The 20,819-nt window shown below is 37.3% G+C and overlaps 1 protein-coding gene across 2 annotated transcripts; it reads right to left on the bottom strand.

The window, feature by feature from the left end:
• Positions 1-1,861: 1,861 nt before the first annotated feature.
• LOC112790735 (glutamine-dependent NAD(+) synthetase-like) lies at positions 1,862-19,491 on the bottom strand. Of its 2 annotated transcripts, none has more exons than XM_025833272.2 (7): positions 19,263-19,491; positions 18,744-18,966; positions 17,961-18,072; positions 17,353-17,488; positions 16,460-16,632; positions 13,942-14,609; positions 1,862-2,056 (listed from the first exon to the last, which is right to left on the bottom strand). In XM_025833272.2, the coding sequence occupies exons 2-5, from the start codon at positions 18,816-18,818 to the stop codon at positions 16,629-16,631; spliced, it is 327 nt and encodes a 108-aa protein (XP_025689057.1). In that variant the 5' UTR covers positions 18,819-18,966; positions 19,263-19,491; the 3' UTR covers positions 1,862-2,056; positions 13,942-14,609; positions 16,460-16,628. The 2 variants fall into 2 exon arrangements, with proteins under 2 accessions (XP_025689057.1, XP_072089185.1); XM_072233084.1 differs by lacking the exon at positions 1,862-2,056 and having other exon boundaries at positions 13,956-14,070; positions 14,514-14,609.
• Between the last annotated feature and the right edge of the window lie 1,328 nt (positions 19,492-20,819).

Genomic DNA, 20,819 nt, shown 5'->3' with positions numbered 1-20,819 from the left:
ACCTAATTAGATACTGGATTTTTTAGAGCTTGACGCGCTAATCGCTTGGCCACAAATAGTGCAGCGATCGGAGTTCCGAATCAAAAGTTATAAGGATTTGAATCAAGGACCAAGGGTTTGTGATTTGGGAGTCGTTCTTCCCTCTTTTGCTTCCAAGTTCAACGTGTTCCCATTTCCATTTAAGGGAGAAAGGGCTGATGCCCTTCATTTATATTGCAAGTGGGCTGGGCCTTAGGCCTATTTTTGGGCTCGGTTTGCTCGATTAAACCCGTTCGACTCAATTTTGTGCCAAATTCTTTTTAAATTAGTGTTAAAATTCTTATTTTAATTAGTTATACTCTACTAAACCATAAAATTCTAATTTTTAATTTATTAGCTAATTATTCACTAATTTTACGGGTTTTACATTATTTCCTATAAACTATAGATTTATCAAATTTGCAACTAGATTCTTATATTTTTTTCAATTGAATTCTTATACTATTTTTAATTTTATAATTAAATTCTTGTTAATGTTAAAAATGTTAGAGTTAATAGAATATTTTTTCGCAAATTGAAAATATCCACCATTAAGAATCTAATTTGATCTTTAACCGCATTTTTAGGTAGAATATTCAGTTAATTTTAATATTTTTGACATGGAAAGGACCTAATTATAAAATTAAAAACAATAAAAGGATCCAATTGAAAGAAAAATATATAAAAACCTAATTACAAATTTGGTAAAAGTATAGAAACTAATAATAAAATTTAACTTTTTAAAAATTTGAAATTGAAACATATAATGTACATTCTTCATATTTTTAACTTAAAATACTATTTCAATGTCTTTAATATCACAAATTTATAATTTTCTTGTTTCCTCCATTAATATAGGAAAAATGTTACATAATCAACAATTATTCTTCATATTTTTAAGCTTTTAGCCAATATTAACTATTTTTTTAATCACTAAAACTCCTTACATTCTCCCATAAGAAACGTATTTCATTGCAAGGAGCATGACAATTATGCAATCAAATTGGCATTTTAAGTTTTAAGATTCACAATTTCACCTCCCGAGACCTTTTCACGTGTCAAAATTGCTTACTATCTTCATAATTAGCCGCCTCCTAATGAGACAATAAATCTTCTTAGTTGTGTCTTTTGCATATACAAAAGTAACTTGTTTTAATATTTTTCTTTGATTATCGATGTTTGTCTAACTTGCAACCCTAGGAGCTTTTCTCTCTCATCATCCTCTTCTTTTAAAACTACATTCTCATGGAAACAAATAATAAAAGCTGAAATACTAGGTTGGATAAATTTCATTCCCCACAAATGTACAATAAAAAAAAGATGAAAAAAAAAATGATACACAAGACACATGCATTTTTTCTCTTTCAGAAATTTCACAAACATGAGGTATGAATCACTAAAAAGTTTTCATTTTAATTTATTAATTTGATAGAAGCTATGGTTGTTAGCCACTCATACATCTTTGTAGACTCCATCAAGTGGGAAAAAAATGCACATTAATTTTCAAAAGATGAAATCTACAGCACTGTCTAAGCAAAATTCTATTTTGTTCTATTATTCTTAGAGTGGTTAATTTTAGTTAGAATCTAACTTTGGGATTATTTTAACCTGCTGTAGCAACTCCTATTCCATTAATACCCTCTGATGCAACTGTTACATCTTGAATAATGTCTTTTACATTTATCTTATAACACCTTAATTTTTAGCATCTTATGATTGTACTAAAAGTTCAGGCGTTACTTACCTTTAAATCTTTTTAGTTTATACTATCTTTGTTTAATATTGAGTCTTTGCGGATACAAATCGAAATTTTAATCAAGAAATCGAAAGGAAACTTTATTTAAATCACTTAACCACAAAAATATATATTCACATAACTTTATATACATAGACTTATTCAAAGATCCTCAAATACAAGTTCTACCCCTCTAAAAATTAAAACAATAAACGACGAGGGAAAAATAAAATCTAACAACTCAACTCGTAAACAAAATCTTCTAAACTCCTGTAGTTCCGCACTAAACCTTTGTACCTGTAGCTGAAAGTGATGAAAATAGGGGGTAAGAATTGGAGAGTTCTTAGTAGGATCCAGATTAGAAGTTAAGTTTATTTTATATATACTTGATCAGCAATAATAGTCAACAAAGTACAATCCAATGCAACAATTATAGAACACAGAATTCAAACAGTCATTTAGCACACCCACAATCACAGAAAACACACTTACAAATAAATATGCGCAAACAAGTATGATGCATGTCTATCCTTAGTGCAGGTAATGAGCTCATCTTTCGATTTCGACCCGCTCCTGACTCAACTCAGCAACATTTGTTCTAAGTTTGGCTTCCAGTGTCATAACCTCTGTAAGCAACCTCTGTCTTACAGGTGCGACTCTCCTGAATAGATGTATGCAAACACATAACCTCTATAAGCAACCTTGCTCTTATAAGTCAGGTTCTCTCTGACCAATATATGTATTGATAATTGATGAGCGGATAATTTATACGCTTTTTGGCATTGTTTTTAGTATGTTTTTAGTATGATCTAGTTAGTTTTTAGTATATTTTTATTAGTTTTTAGTTAAAATTCACTTTTCTGGACTTTACTATGAGTTTGTGTGTTTTTCTGTGATTTCAGGTATTTTCTGGCTGAAATTGAGGGACCTGAGCAAAAATCTGATTCAGAGACTAAAAAGGACTGCAGATGCTGTTGGATTCTGACCTCCCTGCACTCGAAGTGGATTTTCTGAAGCTACGGAAGCCCAATTGGAGGGCTCTCAACGGCGTTGGAAAGTAGACATCCTGGGCTTTCCAGCAATATATGATAGTCCATACTTTGCCCAAGATTTGATGGCCCAAACCGGCGTACAAAGTCACCCTCAGAATTTCCAGCGTTAAACGTCGGAACTGGCACCAAAATGGGAGTTAAACGCCCAAACTGGCACAAAAGCTGGCGTTTAACTCCAAGAAGAGTCTCTACACGAAAATGCTTCAATGCTCAGCCCAAGCACACACCAAGTGGGCCCGGAAGTGGATTTTTATGTCATTTACTCATCTCTGTACACCCTAGGCTACTAGTTTTCTATAAGTAGGACCTTTTACTATTGTATTAGGGAGATCTTTCAATCTTTGGATCTTTTGATCATGTTTTGATGATTGAACCCTCATTGGGAGGCTGGCCATTCGGCCATGCCTAGACCTTGTTCTTATGTATTTTCAACGGTGGAGTTTCTACACACCATAGATTAAGGTGTGGAGCTCTGCTGTACCTCGAGTATTAATGCAATTACTATTGTTCTTCTATTCAATTCCGCTTGTTCTTGTTCTAAGATATCACTTGTTCTTCAACTTGATGAATGTGATGATCCGTGACACTCATCATCATTCTCACCTATGAACGTGTGACTGACAACCACCTCCGTTCTACCTTCGATTGGGTGAATATCTCTTGGATTCCTGATACACGATGCATGGTTGATCGCCTGACAACCGAGTGCTCGCCTGACAAATGAGCCAGCCATTCCGTGAGATCAGAGTCTTCGTGGTATAGGCTAGAACTGATGGCGGCATTCAAGAGAATCCGGAAGGTCTAACCTTGTCTGTGGTATTCTGAGTAGGATTCAATGATTGAATGACTGTGACGTGCTTCAAACTCCTGAAGGCGGGGCGTTAGTGATAGACGCAAAAGAATCACTGGATTCTATTCCGGCCTGATCGAGAACCGACAGATGGATAGCCGTGCCGTGACAGGGTGCGTTGAACATTTCCACTGAGAGGATGGAAGGTAGCCACTGACAACGGTGAAACCCTTGCTTAAGCTTGCCATGGAAAGGAGTAAGAAGGATTGGATGAAGACAGTAGGAAAGCAGAGAGACAGAAGGGAAGGCATCTTCATACGCTTATCTGAAATTCCTACCAATGAATTACATAAGTATCTCTATCTCTATCTTTATGTTTTATTCGCATATCACCATACCCATTTGAGTTTGCCTGACTAAGATTTACAAGGTGACCATAGCTTGCTTCATACCAACAATCTCTGTGGGATCGACCCTTACTCGCGTAAGGTTTATTACTTGGACGACCCAGTACACTTGCTGGTTAGTTGTGCGAAGTTGTGTTTATGCCATGGTATTGAACACCAAGTTTTTGGTTTCATCACCGGGGATTGTTTGAGTTGTGAAAAGTATTTATCACAATTTCGTGCACCAAGTTTTTGGCGCCGTTGCCGGGGATTGTTGAGTTTGGACAACTGACGGTTCATCTTGTTGCTTAGATTAGGTATTTTTTCTTCAGAATTCTTGAAGATGAATTCTAGTGTTTCATGATGATCTATTGAAGTCTGGCTGGCTGTGAAGCCATGTCTAATTTCATTGGACCGAGGTTTCAACTTATCATCACAAGAGCTTGTGATTTCTATCAATCTTGCTGTTGGAGCAGTGATCTGCTAAGGCTTGGCTGGCCATTGGCCATGTCTAGTGTTTTGGACCGAAGCTTTCTTTGAAAGCTTGGCTGGCTGTGAAGCCATGTCTAATTCCTGACTGGAGTCTTAGACTAAATATTGCATGATTCCTGGAATTCTCATTAAGAATTTTGATACCTTTTTCCACTTAATTTTCGAAAAACACAAAAAAAGTTCAAAAAAAATCATAAAATCCAAAAATTTCTTGTTTGAGTCTAGTGTCTCATTTTAAGTTTGGTGTTAATTGCATGCATTCATTCATGTGTCTTAAGGATCTTCAAGTTGTTCTTGATGATCTCATTGCTCTGACCTTTGAATTCTCTTGACTTGAGTGTCTATGTGTCTCATATGCATTCTCATTAGTGTCAGTAGTATACAAACTGCTAAGTTTGGTGTCTTGCATGCATTGTTATTTGATTTTAGTTGCATTTTGATTATTCTTCATTATTAAAAATCTAAAAATATTTTTAATTTGTGTCTTTTCAAGTCAATAATACAGAGAATTGAAGATTCAGAACATACTGCAGAGGAATTGCACAGAAAAGCTGGGCGTTCAAAATGCCCAGTGAAGAAGGACAGACTGGCGTTTAAACGCCAGCCAAGGTACCTGGTTGGGCGTTTAACGCCCAAAAGGGTATAGTTTTGGGCGTTAAACGCCAGAATGTGCACCATTCTGGGCGTTTAACGCCAGGATGGCACAAGAGGGAAGATTTTGTTTTCAATGCAAATTTTTTTTTCTTTCAGGTTTTCAAAGTTTTTCAAAATCAAATCTTTTTCAAATCATATCTTTTCAATCAAATCTTTTTCAAAATCAATTTCTTTCTTTCTTTAAAAATACTTGCTATCAATTAATGATTTGATTCAACATATCAAGAATGCTGCCTTTTCTGCTGAGAAAGGTTTAATGTTTGAATCATATCTTTTCTTGATAGCCAAGTCATCAATTTTAAAATCAAATCTTTTTAAAATGTTTTTCAAATCATATCTTCTCAATCACATTTTTTAAGACTAATCATACCTTCTTAACCACATCTTTTTCAAGATAGCTTTCAATCAAATCTTTTTTATTTCTAATTTCAAAATCTTTTTCAAAAATCACTTGATTTCTTTTTCACTCTTGATTTTCGAAAATCAATTAGTGTTTTTCAAAAATATTTTCAAAATCTTTGACTTAATTTTCGAAAATTACTTCTCTTCTTCTCACATCCTTCTATTTTATGGACTAACACTATTCCTTAATGCAAAATTTGAACTCCATCTTCTTTGATAAGTTCGAATTTTCTACCTCTGCCTTCTACTTTTCTTTTCCTCTGACACCTCAAGGAATCTCTATACTGTGACATAGAGGATTCCACATTTTCTTGTTCTCTTCTCTTTCATATGAGCAGGAGCAAAGACAAAAGCATTCTTGTTGAGGCTGATCCTGAACCTGAAAGGACCTTGAAGCGAAAGCTAAGAGAAGATAAGGCACAACTCTCTGTAGAGGACCTAACCGAATTCTTCAAAGAAGAAGAACTCATGGCAGCCGAAAACAACAACAATGCCAACAATGCAAGGAAGGTGCTGGGTGACTTTACTGCACCTACTCCCGACTTCTATGGGAGAAGCATCTCAATCCCTGCCATTGGAGCAAACAACTTTGAGCTTAAGCCTCAATTAGTTTCTCTAATGCAACAGAATTGCAAGTTCCATGGACTTCCATTGGAAGATCCTCATCAGTTCTTAGCTGAGTTCTTGCAAATCTGTGACACTGTCAAGACTAATGGGGTTGACCCTGAGGTCTACAGACTTATGCTATTCCCTTTTGCTGTAAGAGACAGAGCTAGAACATGGTTGGACTCTCAACCTAAAGAAAGCCTGGACTCTTGGGAAAAGCTAGTCAATGCCTTCTTGGCAAAGTTCTTTCCACCTCAAAAATTGAGTAAGCTTAGAGTGGAAGTCCAAACTTTCAGACAGAAGGAAGGAGAATCCCTCTATGAAGATTGGGAAAGATACAAACAATTAATCAGAAAGTGTCCCTCTGATATGCTTTCTGAATGGAGCATCATAGGTATTTTCTATGATGGTCTATCTGAACTGTCCAAGATGTCTTTGGATAGCTCTGCTGGAGGATCTCTTCATTTGAAGAAGACGCCTACTGAAGCTCAAGAGCTCATTGAAATGGTTGCAAATAACCAATTCATGTACACTTCTGAAAGAAATCTTGTGAACAATGGGACTAGTCAGAAGAAAGGAGTTCTTGAGATTGACACTCTGAATGCCATATTGGCTCAGAACAAAATGTTGACTCAACAAGTCAATATGATTTCTCAAAGTCTGTCTGGAATGCAAAATGCACCAAGCAGTACTAAGGAAGCTTCATCTGAGGAAGAAGCTTATGATCCTGAGAACCCTTCAATGGAAGAGGTGAATTACATGGGAGAACCCTATGGAAACACCTATAATCCTTCATGGAGAAATCATCCAAATTTTTCATGGAAGGATCAACAGAGACCTCAACAAGGTTTCAACAATAATAATGGTGGAAGAAACAGGTTTAGCAATAGCAAACCTTTTCCATCATCTTCTCAGCAACAGACAGAGAGTTCTAAGCAGAATAACTCTGACTTAGCAACCATGGTCTCTGATCTAATCAAAACCACTCAAAGTTTCATGACTGAAACAAGCTCCTCCATTAGAAATTTGGAGGCACAAGTGGGTCAGCTGAGCAAGAGAATTACTGAACTCCCTCGTAGCACTCTTCCAAGCAATACAGAAGAAAATCCAAAAGGAGAGTGCAAGGCCATCAACATGGCCGAATTTGGAGAGGAAAGAGAGGCAGTGAACGCCACTGAGCAAGGCTTCAATGGACGTCCACTGGCCTCCAATGAGTTCCCCAATGAGGAACCATGGGAATCTGAGGCTCAAAATGAGACCATAGAGATTCCATTGGACTTACTTCTGCCATTCATGAGCTCTGATGAGTATTCTTCCTCTGAAGAGGATGAGTATGTCACTGAAGAGCAAGTTGCTAAATACCTTGGAGCAATCATGAAGCTAAATGACAAGTTGTTTGGAAATGAGACTTGGGAGGATGAACCTCCTTTGCTCACCAAAGAACTAGATGACTTGTCTAGGCAGAAACTGCCTCAAAAGAGACAGGATCCTGGGAAGTTTTCATTACCTTGTACCATAGGTACCATGACCTTTAAGAAGGCCTTGTGTGACTTAGGGTCAAGTGTAAACCTCATGCCTTTCTCTGTAATGGAGAAGCTAGGGATCTTTGAGGTGCAAGCTGCAAAAATCTCACTAGAGATGGCAGACAACTCAAGAAAACAAGCTTATGGACTTGTAGAGGATGTTCTGGTAAAAGTTGAAGACTACTACATCCCTACTGATTTCATAGTCCTAGAGACTGGGAAGTGCATGGATGAATCCATCATCCTTGGCAGACCCTTCCTAGCCACAGCAAAGGCTGTGATTGATGTTGATAGAGGAGAGTTGATCATTCAAGTGAATGAAGAATCCTTGGTGTTTAAGGCCCAAGGATACCCCTCTGTAACCATGGAGAGGAAGCATGAAGAGCTTCTCTCAAAACAGAGTCAAACAGAGCCCCCACAGTCAAACTCTAAGTTTGGTGTTGGGAGGCCACAACCAAACTCTAAGTTTGGTGTTGAACCCCCACATTCAAACTCTAAGTTTGGTGTTGGGAGGTTCCAACATTGCTCTGAGCATTTCTGAGGCTCCATGAGAGCCCACTGTCAAGCTACTGACATTAAAGAAGCGCTTGTTGGGAGGCAACCCAATGTTATATCTTATATATTTTTCTTTGTTATTTTATATTTTTTGTAGGTTGATGATCATGAGAAGTCACAAAATCAATGAAAAAAGCAAAAACAGAATGAAAAACAGAAAGAAAACCAGCACACCCTGGAGGAGAGCTTGCTGGCGTTTAAACGCCAGTAAGGCTAGCTGTTGGGCGTTTAACGCCCAGTCTGGCACCATTCTGGGCGTTTAACGCCAGAAAGGGGCACCAGACTGGTGTTAAACGCCAGAAAAGGGCAAGAAGCTGGCGTTAAACGCCAGAAATGGGCACAGCCCGGCGTTTAACGCCAGAATTGGCTAAAAACGCAATTTTGCTTGCCATTTGGTGCAGGGATGACGTTTCCTTGACACCTCAGGATCTGTGGACCCCACAGGATCCCCACCTACCCTACCACTCTCTCTCTCTTCTTCACCCATTCACCAATCACCTCACCACCTCTTTCCCAAAAACCCTTCACCTATCAAATCCCATCTTTCTCTTCACCACTCATATCCATCCTTCATAAAACCCCACCTACCTCACCATTCAAATTCAAACCACTTTCCCTCCCAAACCCACCCATACATGACCGAACCATACCCTTCCCCCCACTCCTATATAAACCCATCTTCACTCCTTCATTTTCACACAACCTAAACACCACTTCTCCCCCTTTGGCCGAACACAAAGCCATTCCCTTCTTCCTCATTTCTTCTTCTTCTACTCTCTTCTTTCTTCTTTTGCTCGAGGACGAGCAAACATTTTAAGTTTGGTGTGCTAAAAGCATTGCTTTTTGTTTTTCCATAACCATTTATGGCATCCAAGGCCGGAGAAACCTCTAGAAAGAGGAAAGGGAAGGCAAAAGCTTCTACCTCCGAGTCATGGGAGATGGAGAGATTCATCTCAAGGGTGCATCAAGACCACTTCTATGAAGTTGTGGCCTTGAAGAAGGTGATCCCCGAGGTCCCTTTTTCACTCAAAAAGAGTGAATATCCGGAGATCCGACATGAGATCCGAAGAAGAGGCTGGGAAGTTCTTACCAACCCCATTCAACAAGTCGGAATCTTGATGGTTCAAGAGTTCTATGCCAATGCATGGATCACCAAGAACCATGACCAAAGTATGAACCCGGATCCAAAGAATTGGCTTACTATGGTTCGGGGGAAATACTTGGTTTTTAGTCCGAAAAATGTAAGGTTGGCTTTCAACTTGCCCATGATGCAAGGAGATGAACACCCTTACACTAGAAGGGTCAACTTTGATCAAAGGTTGGACCAAGTCCTCACAGTCATATGTGAAGAGGGCGCCCAATGGAAGAGAGATTCAAGAGGGAAGCCGGTTCAATTGAGAAGGCATGACCTCAAGCCCGTGGCTAGAGGATGGTTGGAGTTTATTCAACGGTCAATCATTCCCACTAGCAACCGGTCCGAAGTTACCATAGACCGGGCTATCATGATTCATAGCATCATGATTGGAGAAGAAATAGAAGTTCATGAGGTTATAGCTCAAGAACTCTATAAGGTGGCGGACAAGTCCTCTACCTTGGCAAGCTTAGCCTTTCCTCATCTCATTTGTCACCTCTGTTATTCAGTTGGAGTTGACATAGAGGGAGACATCCCTATTGATGAGGACAAGCCCATCACTAAGAAGAGGATGGAGCACACAAGAGACCCCACTCATCATGAGATCCCTGAGATTCCTCAAGGGATGCACTTTCCTCCACAAAACTATTGGGAGCAACTAAACACCTCCCTAGGAGAATTGAGTTCCAACATGGGACAACTAAGGGTGGAGCACCAAGAACACTCCATCATCTTCCATGAAATTAGAGAAGATCAAAGAATCATGAGAGAGGAGCAACAAAGACAAGGAAGAGACATTGAGGAGCTCAAGCACTCCATAGGATCTTCAATAGGAAGAACAAGCCGCCATCACTAAGGTGGACCCGTTCTTTAATTTCCTTGTTCTTTATTTTCGTGTTTTTCGAAAATTATGCTTATGTTTATCTATGTTTGTGTCTTGTGATCATTAGTGTCTTAGTGTCTATGCCTTAAAGTTATGAATGTCCTATGAATCCATCACCTTTCTTGAATGAAAAATGTGCTTAATTGAAAAAGAAAAGAATTGCATGAATTTTGAATTTTATAACAGTTTAATTATTTTGATGTGGTGGCAATATTTTTGTCTTCTGAATGTATGCTTAAACAGTGCATATGTCTTTTGAATTTGTGGTTCATGAATATTGGCTCTTGAAAGAATGATGAAAAAGGAGACATGTTACTGAGAATCTGAAAAATCATAAAAATGATTCTTGAAGCAAGAAAAAGCAATGAAAAAAAAAGAAAATTTCAAAAAAAAGAGAAAAAGAAAAAAAATTCGAAAAAAATAGAGAAAAGAAAGAAATAAAGTTGTGATCCAAGGCAAAAAGAGTGTGCTTAATAACCCTGGACACCTCTAGTTGGGGACTCTAGCAAAGCTGAGTCACAATCTGAAAAGGTTCACCAAATTATGTGTCTGTGGCATGTATGTATCCGGTGGTAATACTGGAAGACAGAGTGCTTTGGGCCACGGCCAAGACTCAATAAGTAGCTGTGTTCAAGAATCATCATACTTAACTAGGAGAATCAATAACACTATCTGGATTCTGAGTTCCTAAAGAAGCCAATCATTCTGAATTTCAAAGGATAGAGTGAGATGCCAAAACTGTTCAGAGGCAAAAAGCTAAAAGCCCCGCTCATCTAATTAATACTGATCTTCATAGATGTTTTTGGAATTCATTGCATATTCTCTTCTTTTTTATCTTGTTTGATTTTGAGTTGCTTGAGGACAAGCAACAATTTAAGTTTGGTGTTGTGATGAGCGGATAATTTATACGCTTTTTGGCATTGTTTTTAGTATGTTTTTAGTATGATCTAGTTAGTTTTTAGTATATTTTTATTAGTTTTTAGTTAAAATTCACTTTTCTAGACTTTACTATGAGTTTGTGTGTTTTTCTGTGATTTCAGGTATTTTCTGGCTGAAATTGAGGGACCTGAGCAAAAATCTGATTCAGAGACTAAAAAGGACTGCAGATGCTGTTGGATTCTGACCTCCCTACACTCAAAGTGGATTTTCTGGAGCTACAGAAGCCCAATTGGCGCGCTCTTAACAGCGTTGGAAAGTAGACATCTTGGGCTTTCCAGCAATATATGATAGTCCATACTTTGCCCAAGATTTGATGGCCCAAACCGGCGTACAAAGTCACCCTCAGAATTTCCAGCGTTAAACGCCGGAACTGGCACCAAAATGGGAGTTAAACGCCCAAACTGGCACAAAAGCTGGCGTTTAACTCCAAGAAGAGTCTCTACACGAAAATGCTTCAATGCTCAGCCCAAGCACACACCAAGTGGGCCCGGAAGTGGATTTTTATGTCATTTACTCATCTCTGTACACCCTAGGCTACTAGTTTTCTATAAGTAGGACCTTTTACTATTGTATTAGGGAGATCTTTCAATCTTTGGATCTTTTGATCATGTGTTGATGATTGAACCCTCATTGGGAGGCTGGCCATTCGGCCATGCCTAGACCTTGTTCTTATGTATTTTCAACGGTGGAGTTTCTACACACCATAGATTAAGGTGTGGAGCTCTGCTGTACCTCGAGTATTAATGCAATTACTATTGTTCTTCTATTCAATTCCGCTTGTTCTTGTTCTAAGATATCACTTGTTCTTCAACTTGATGAATGTGATGATCCGTGACACTCATCATCATTCTCACCTATGAACGTGTGACTGACAACCACCTCCGTTCTACCTTCGATTGGGTGAATATCTCTTGGATTCCTGATACACGATGCATGGTTGATCGCCTGACAGCCGAGTGCTCGCCTGACAAACGAGCCAGCCATTCCGTGAGATCAGAGTCTTCGTGGTATAGGCTAGAACTGATGGCGGCATTCAAGAGAATCCGGAAGGTCTAACCTTGTCTGTGGTATTCTGAGTAGGATTCAATGATTGAATGACTGTGACGTGCTTCAAACTCCTGAAGGCGGGGCGTTAGTGACAAACGCAAAAGAATCACTGGATTCTATTCCGGCCTGATCGAGAACCGACAGATGGATAGCCATGCCGTGACAGGGTGCGTTGAACATTTCCACTGAGAGGATGGGAGGTAGCCACTGACAACGGTGAAACCCTTGCTTAAGCTTGCCATGGAAAGGAGTAAGAAGGATTGGATGAAGACAGTAGGAAAGCAGAGAGACGGAAGGGAAGGCATCTTCATACGCTTATCTGAAATTCCTACCAATGAATTACATAAGTATCTCTATCTCTATCTTTATGTTTTATTCGCATATCACCATACCCATTTGAGTTTTCCTGACTAAGATTTACAAGGTGACCATAGCTTACTTCATACCAACAATCTCTGTGGGATCGACCCTTACTCGCGTAAGGTTTATTACTTGGACGACCCAGTACACTTGCTGGTTAGTTGTGCGAAGTTGTGTTTATGCCATGGTATTGAACACCAAGTTTTTGGTTTCATCACCGGGAATTATTTGAGTTGTGAAAAGTATTGATCACAATTTCGTGCACCAATAATCTCAGTAAGCAACCTCCTTCTTACATGTGCGACCATCCCCTGAATTGGCCGATGTATCTCTGAAAAGCAAATCCCGGTGAACTCACTATCATATTTCTACTCGTTTTCATCAGGTACACAATTATTTTAACTCATTCTCAATGTCAAACAATACTTCTACTTATTTTTTTTGTTTTGTTCTTTCTTTTATTTTTTTTATTCTGCTCTCTCATCTCTTATGACAAAAATTTTTTAAATTTCTTTATTTTTTTTATTTTAATACCATAAATTGTCTTCACATTCTTCGCTCACCTCTCTCTAAATATTTTATTAAGAGTGAGTCATAAGGTTCTTAAAAAATCGAAGTCGGAAGATCAAATAGAGTCACAATTTCTTTCCCTCACCCGGTCACTTTTCCTTCCCGTATTGCCTTGATTTTGGTTTGGTAATTCATTTAGAAAGAATGAAAGATAATTGACGGTGATTAATGAATATAAAAGGGCTACGTGTCATATATATATATATATATATATATATATATATATAAGTTGAAGCCACGTTACTTTCTTTCTTTACTATATGTATATATAAAATGGATATATACTGACATATATGTATATATAATGGCCTTCGCCCAAGGAAAAGAAAAAAACTATAGAAAAAAACTATAATAATAATAATAATAATAATAATAATAATAATAATAATAATAATAATAATAATAATAATAATAATAATAATAATAGTTCTTTTATTTTTTTTAAAAATATCTCATCATAATAGAAATTATTTAAAAAAATACTAATAAATTTAAACACAAAGTATCGTAAAATTTAATTTTAATTATTTTTTAAAAAATAATTTTTTAAATAAAATAATAAATCATAAATAATTTATTATTTAATTTTCAAAAATTTAGATCGTACATAACTCACTCACTAGTTCATCAATTTTTCGAAATTAGTAGGGCCATCTCACATTATAGGAAACTTGCATAGATTAAACTATTATCCTCTGGTGAATAACTCTGCAAATTGAGTAAAAGATTTTAAACTTTTCATCACCAACATAATTATAAGATACACCTCTAGTGCTCTAACCTAAGTAATTACATACCTCAGCATGATATGAAGGCGTCAAGACAGTCATTTTGTGTCGATTGATTGAATAATACTTGAAGAAGTGTTTCACTTTTTCAGCCACCTATGATGGAGTCAATCTTCCACCCCATCTATAGCACAGATTCTGCAACAGTAAATTACAGAAACTATAGGTTATAGCTGAACCACCAAATAAACCAAATTCAACTTAATCATGCAAGAAGTCCTTTGAGTTGATTCTGCATCAAGCAGAGAAATCATTACTTTTGATAAGAAAATACCAGTTATGTTTTTCTTATTTTGATAATGAAATAATTGTCACAATTTTTAGTCTTAATGAACAATGTGATCACTTTCAGAGGCCTGTCAAATGGCTTGCAAATATACTAGCTATCGTTTTTGCTTTCATTACTTCACATATTTCTAGGCCATTAAATTTTACATTATGGGATGGTCATGAGAAGAATTATCATATATTTGACCTTTTTTTTCAAACATTAATTAATAGATAAAAACATAGAATTGAAAAACAAGTGAAAGGTTGCAGAAGAAAATGAACAAGACAGGAAGTAGAAACAAAAGGTGCACTTGGAACATCGAAACTGGACCACAACGGAATATTTTCTGTGCTCTTCCATAGATTGATAGTTCTTCATAACTCATTCCCATATCAACTTCATCAAGCTGTTTAAAACAGAGAATGAAGTATTTGATTCCACATTTTAAAACCTTGCGATATATATACAATTATAATTGCATGGAGAATTGCATATAAACCGAACAAGCAGAACATAATATGACACTACTGAAAAAGAAGAATAAATCAATAATACAAATACTTGTTGCTTAGCTTCGCTGAGAATAATAGCTTTCAATATCTCACATTGTCATAGGATTGATAGTTCCTCATAACTCATTCCCATATTAACTTCATCAAGCTGTTGATATGGGAATTCATTCTTGGACACAATTTTTTTTATTTGGAAAAAACAACCATTTGTACCCATGAACTTTATGAACATTGACAAAAATACCCATTAAAAAAGGAAACTAATGTTGTATCCATCAAAGATGGACTCCGTACGACAAAAGTACCAAAATCCTAAATTTATGTAGACTTTTTAATAAAATTCTAAAATTACCCCCACCATTATCTTCAACATTAGCTCCCAACCATCGCTTCTTTCCCACTCAAACTTTCACATCTCCTCCATTACCACCACCTTAACCACCTTCTTTTTTCTCTTCTACTTCACCGCCGCTGCCATGACGGCATTTCCATCTTCATGAACTCATCTCCAAGAAACTTGATCACCGACACAACCTCTCCAACCGGATCCCTCTCCCCCTTTCTCTCCCCCTCTTCCCCAAATCCCGCGTCATCTTCGCCACGGTCAACACCACGCACCTCCATTGCCGTTGTGGTTATCGGAGTCATTCTCTGACTTGACAAGTATCCTAACATAGATATGATTGGAGATTTCTGAGAGAATTTGAACAATGAATACACTCAATTGGTTCAATTTGGGTATAGATAAAAACAAATAAATTATTAATTATAGGAGATTTGTTTCAACTTCATTAATTATATAATAAACTTGTAATTTGTATTGTTGTAAATATAGGACCTTTCTCCATGGAGTCCATGAGCTTGAAGTGGACCTAGGAGGAGTTGAATCGTACCACGGGAAGGGACCTTGTGCGCTGGATCTCGGTTCAATCTCGCTTCCAGAGCTTCTCCATCTTGTGGCGGCATTAGACGGGGTCTTGGCCGGAAAGGCATTGTGGCATCTCTGTGCAACGGCGCTGCTGAAGCTTGAATCCGGTGGCTCTAAACTCTGAACTTGCCACTGTGCCAAGGTATAGGTGATCTATGTATGGGCTTGAGGCGGCGCTGGGCCGCCACGGAGTTTGGGTGGCTGCAGTTGAAGGTGGTAACGTTGCGTGGGAACAGATGGATCGCCTAGTTACCTTTTTGTTGTCTTTGTCATCGTCAGCGTGGAAAGATGACGGCAGTGGTGGTTAGTGGAGTAGTAGAGAATAGAGCGTGGTTAAGGTAGTGGCAATGTAAGTGTTTGAAATCTGGGAAAGAAGAGAGGAGGGGTTGAAGATAAAGATGGGCTAATTCTGGAATTTTATTAAAAAGTCAACATAAATTTAGGATTTGCGTACTTTTGTCGTACAGAATCCATCTTTGATGGATACAACGTTAGTTTCTTTCTTTAATGGGTATTTTTGTCAATGTTCGTAAAGTTCATGGGTACAAATGGTTGTTTTTCCTTTTGGATGCACACAGCAAATGAAGCAAAGTAATTTTTCCAAAGGATGTTTAATGACTAGATTAAGGGGATGTATATGAGATTTTCTTGTTATGAGATTTTCCTCTTATGCTATAAATAGGATTTATATCCGCTGCACTGCAATTATACTATAAAAGAGATAAACTTTGGTAAATGATGTGCAATGGACCACAAAATATGAGAAATGATAAAATACAAGTAGAAAAGTATTAATATAAATCTGTGTAGAGATACCTTTGTCAAGTAACCGTGTAATCCTTCATCCAGATTTGAGCTCTCCAAGATAAAAATCCATGTTTGTTATGAACCCAAGGCAATAGTAATGCAAACATGAAAGCTAGCACCATCCTAATTTTAGTGTGTATATTTTGCAAGCTTAGATTCTCAACATTAGATCCACCATTTACCTGTAAAGACATACAAAGAAATTATTTAAGACCTATAATAGCATGTAAACATAAACAATTAAACATAAATCAGATTTCTAAGCTTTTAGACAGGATAAAAATGGTGAGATTATCCCACAAGGAAACTAAGTTTCAGCCAGTTTGACCCAGTTAGTAGCAAAGCCCCAATATCAATATGGAGATCTATGTATGACTATTTATATTTGCAACACTTATTTATCACATTATCAATATACTTCTGGCCAGAAGTCCAAGTGCATGAAAACATCATAGACTACAGAGTTCTAGTACTTGCTAGCTACGATTAAAATAATTCACCAGTCTATGCTTCACCTGTAAGTGTTTGGAACAATGATAAAAATGCAAATACAACTCCATCAATGGAAAGATCAAGGTGCCATGAACCAATTTCATAAGCCAACACCTTTGCCCGTAACCTTGTCATGTCCGAACTTTAAGGAGAAATTCTTTTTAGCATATCGTTAACATTTGATAAAGTTGTTCTTTAATCAGGGGATGTATAAGCTCCTTAACACAAAATGGGATACAAGTAACATTTTGAAACTATAAATAATCATAACAGAAAATATTAAAAAATGAGGGAAGCAGAAGTAGACCTATCTTTATAAAGATTGATGAGGATTCATAGAAATAGCATATAGAAACTCCGGTGTACAGCCAAAGATTGAAAAACAGGAAAACATTACATTTATTACTTACCTATTTTCAGATCCCATAAAAATAGTATAGAATATTCTTTTGGCGAATTCTCTGCTGTTCGTAGGATATTGTCCATCTCTGTAGTTTCCTATTCTTATTGCATCCACTTTAACTTGTTCATCCCCATTTGCAATTTCTACAGGAAAATGTGAATCAGTAACCAATACTATATAAACTACAAGATTTTGTTTATTCCACCTCTTCCACGTCTAAAAAATGTAAAAAAGAAAAGAGATAGCCCATCCTGATTTTATTACTAGAAATTATTTTATAGTTTGGTTTCAATGAAAGAAGTCAAAACATACAGAAATAAGAAAAAGACACTACATTCTATAATAAGTAGAAGTTTAATTCTATAAGTAATTCAATAATAATTTAATTACATATCGCCTCTTATCCACCCTTCCTTGAGATCCTTTCATCAGTGGTGCTTATCCGAGGTTTGATTAGTGGTCAATTTGATAATCTGTTTCTTCTTAAATAAGAATTTGTTGCTATGCGCAATAACATAGCTTCTACATACTGCTACTGCCACAAGTTAGGCAGGGATAGAACCTTGAAAGTATATCAAAATCTCTAACAGAACTTGCCATCACATTTAAAAGTACCTTTAACAACCAGTTGACACATGTACCAAACAACTACAGCAACTGATGAACTGTCTGCTCCACCAAAAAGGGGAAGCAGAAAACCAAATGCTCCACTTCTTCTTAAATAGTCCTATAACCATCAACCAGGTCCAAATGTTATTTTCTCCTTAGAAAAGTGATACTTGATCTGTAAAGCATATACCACATTTAATATAGCAACTTGGTAGCCTGAGCAATTGAAGCAGTACATTGTGAAATTATCTAAAAGTTGCAACTCAAAATGGTAACATGCATTACCTTGAGTGAAATGGAAAGACGATGCTTAATATTAAATGGCAAACAAAGGCTATATCGTACTTCCACTGAAGGAACCTTAGTTTTACAGCTTACTTGCTCTTGAAAGCTACCTACAGATCCTCTTAAGCTAGCCACCTACTAATAGAAAAATGGAACTATGGAACCAAATCCAATGTCAACAACTGATCATTAAAATGGCACTGCATGCATTATAGGTGGGATGTCATGCAACACACATACCACGTCTAGATCTATCTGTGCAACCACAACCTCAACATCCTTTAAAGAAAATTGTGACTCTTATGCAACAAGGTCACCATTGACCACAGCACAAGCACAACCGTCTGTTACAAGTAAATTTTAATAAATAAACAGAAGACCACATAAGTAAAATTTTCAAAAGTTGGAAAAGAAGCTAAAATAAAAGTCAAAATGACTATATACCAATTATTGGATACAAACTTCACAGCATTATATCATTTTGTTAAAATAAACTTATTCTACCATAGTAAAGGCGACCACCATCGCATCCTTAGTGATTGCTATACATGTATACCCTGCCACGAGTGTGTGTGGCATCTATAAAAGCATGAAGACGAACATTAAGCTTTTTAAGTTGGTGATGACTTCCACTGGCATTCATAAAGACTTCAACCACGTTCAAATCAAGCTCAGAATGTGGGGAGTTAGAGTAGACAGGTCTTCACAAACTTCAGCCGAAATAGTTCTACAATTTTTTTGGGGGGAGGGGGCAGTGTTAGCTATATATTTAGTACTTAATAAATATCGGACCATAAGTTGAAATGACAAATAAGTAAATTAAACATACACAATACACAGTAGTTAGAACACACTAGATCTTAATATGCATTTATAAAGAATCTAGAGTTTGTAAGTAAACACACTAAATAACCATTAAATAATAACTAAACGAATGAACAATGTAAAAATAAAATAGCTTGTGATTATGCAACATGTCCTTGAACATCAGAAATCCATAACCAAAGGGAACCGATGTCTGACCTAACGCCTTAGCTATCCCGCGGGGAAGCTGAAAATTGACAAGCTGATCTCTCGGCTTCTACGCTGTGAACCATCAAAGTTCTCTATAATTTCCATCGTTTGCAAGCCACATCTTAGTGTGTATCATGAGAATCTTGCGATTCAAATAGAGAACCTGGCGATTGTAGCACTCAGAGTCCTTGAAAATAGGAATTCCAATGCTACACACAATTCCATCCGTCCAATCACCAACTATGATATCTGATGAGCAGATATTTTATACATTTTTTAGCGTTATTTTTATATAGTTTTCATTATGTTTTGATTAAGTTTTATTAAGTTTTCATAGATTTTAGTGCAAAATTCATATTTTTTTATTCTACTTTGAGTTTGTGTGTTTTATAGTAAGTTCAGCTATTTTCTGACTGAAATTAAGGAGCTTGAGTAGAAGTTTGATTCAGAAGCAGAGAAAGGACTGCAGATGCTGTCAAGATCTGACCTCCGTGCACTCAAGGAGCTTTTCTGGAGCTACAAAACTCCAAATAGCACACTCTCAACGGCTGTGTAAAGCTAACATCCAAGACTTTCCAGAAATATATAATAGTTCATACTTTCCTTTGGAAATAAGGCCTAGCTGGCGTTCAACGTCAGCCACCAGCCCTATTCCTAGCGTCCAATGCCCACAGGGGAGCAGCTGGCGTCCACTACCCAAAAGGGAGCCCAGGGGTGGCGTTCAACGCCCCTAAGGGGTACTAGCTCGTGGGAGACACTCAAGCTCATCCCAAACACTCACAAAGTGGGCTTTAGAAGTGGATTTTCGCATTACAAGACTAGTTTATCTTATTTCTGCAATTCTTAGTTAGCATATTAGTATATATAGGAGGAGATCACCCTTGTTTAGGATCTTCTTCCTCTCCCATTCGAACATTACCACTTTTCTGTACACTATGAGTCACTAACCTCCTAAGGTTAAAGTTAGGAGCTCTGCTGAGTTTCATGGATCAATAATATTACTGTTCTAATTCAATATGTCTGATTCTATTCTCTTATGCATTCTCGTTCTTCATCTTATGAATTGAGGGTGACCTGTGACAATCACCCTTGTTCTACATGGGTTCCTTGTGATTCCTGACCCGGATAGCGTTGAACTAAAGCTAGAGATTGCATTGCAGATTCCAATAGAACATCTGAGCACCTTTGGATATGTGACATGAAATTCCATTGACTATGGGTGCGTGAGGTCTCTGTGGTGTTAAGGTTAGAGTCAGAAAAGTAACACTTTCTGATCCGAAAGATCTGCCTTGTCTGTGGCACCTTGAGTAGGATCGTGAAGGAGAATGGATTGCTTAGAGCTTCATCTTTTGCTACAGTGAGAAACCTAGAGGTGGCTTGATGAGAGGATATGAATCACTTCAACATGGTGGATTGATGCAGTAGAGGAGGTGAACTTGATGAGAGGACATGAGTTAATCACTTACGGCTGCCATTGAAGGAATCAGAAAGTTATTGAAGAAGATAGTAAGAAAAGTGAATCTGGAAAGATAAAGCATCTTCGAAGCCTCAACCGTTCTCATACCA

This window comes from Arachis hypogaea, chromosome 3 (assembly GCF_003086295.3).
Source record: "Arachis hypogaea cultivar Tifrunner chromosome 3, arahy.Tifrunner.gnm2.J5K5, whole genome shotgun sequence".
Lineage (NCBI taxonomy): Eukaryota > Viridiplantae > Streptophyta > Magnoliopsida > Fabales > Fabaceae > Arachis > Arachis hypogaea.
This window is presented reverse-complemented; position numbering and strand designations above follow the sequence as displayed.

What these genes read in the sequence shown, in the direction of transcription:
- LOC112790735 (XM_025833272.2), bottom strand. Translation starts at nt 18,818, where the DNA reads ATGCCACACACACTCGTGGCAGGGTATACATGTATAGCAATCACTAAG. An exon ending in TGGTGGTCGCCTTTACTATG is followed by an intron (nt 18,073 to 18,743) that starts GTAGAATAAGTT and finishes TGATGGTTATAG; the next exon opens with GACTATTTAAGAAGAAGTGG. An exon ending in GTGTCAACTGGTTGTTAAAG is followed by an intron (nt 17,489 to 17,960) that starts GTACTTTTAAAT and finishes ATTTTCCTGTAG; the next exon opens with AAATTGCAAATGGGGATGAA.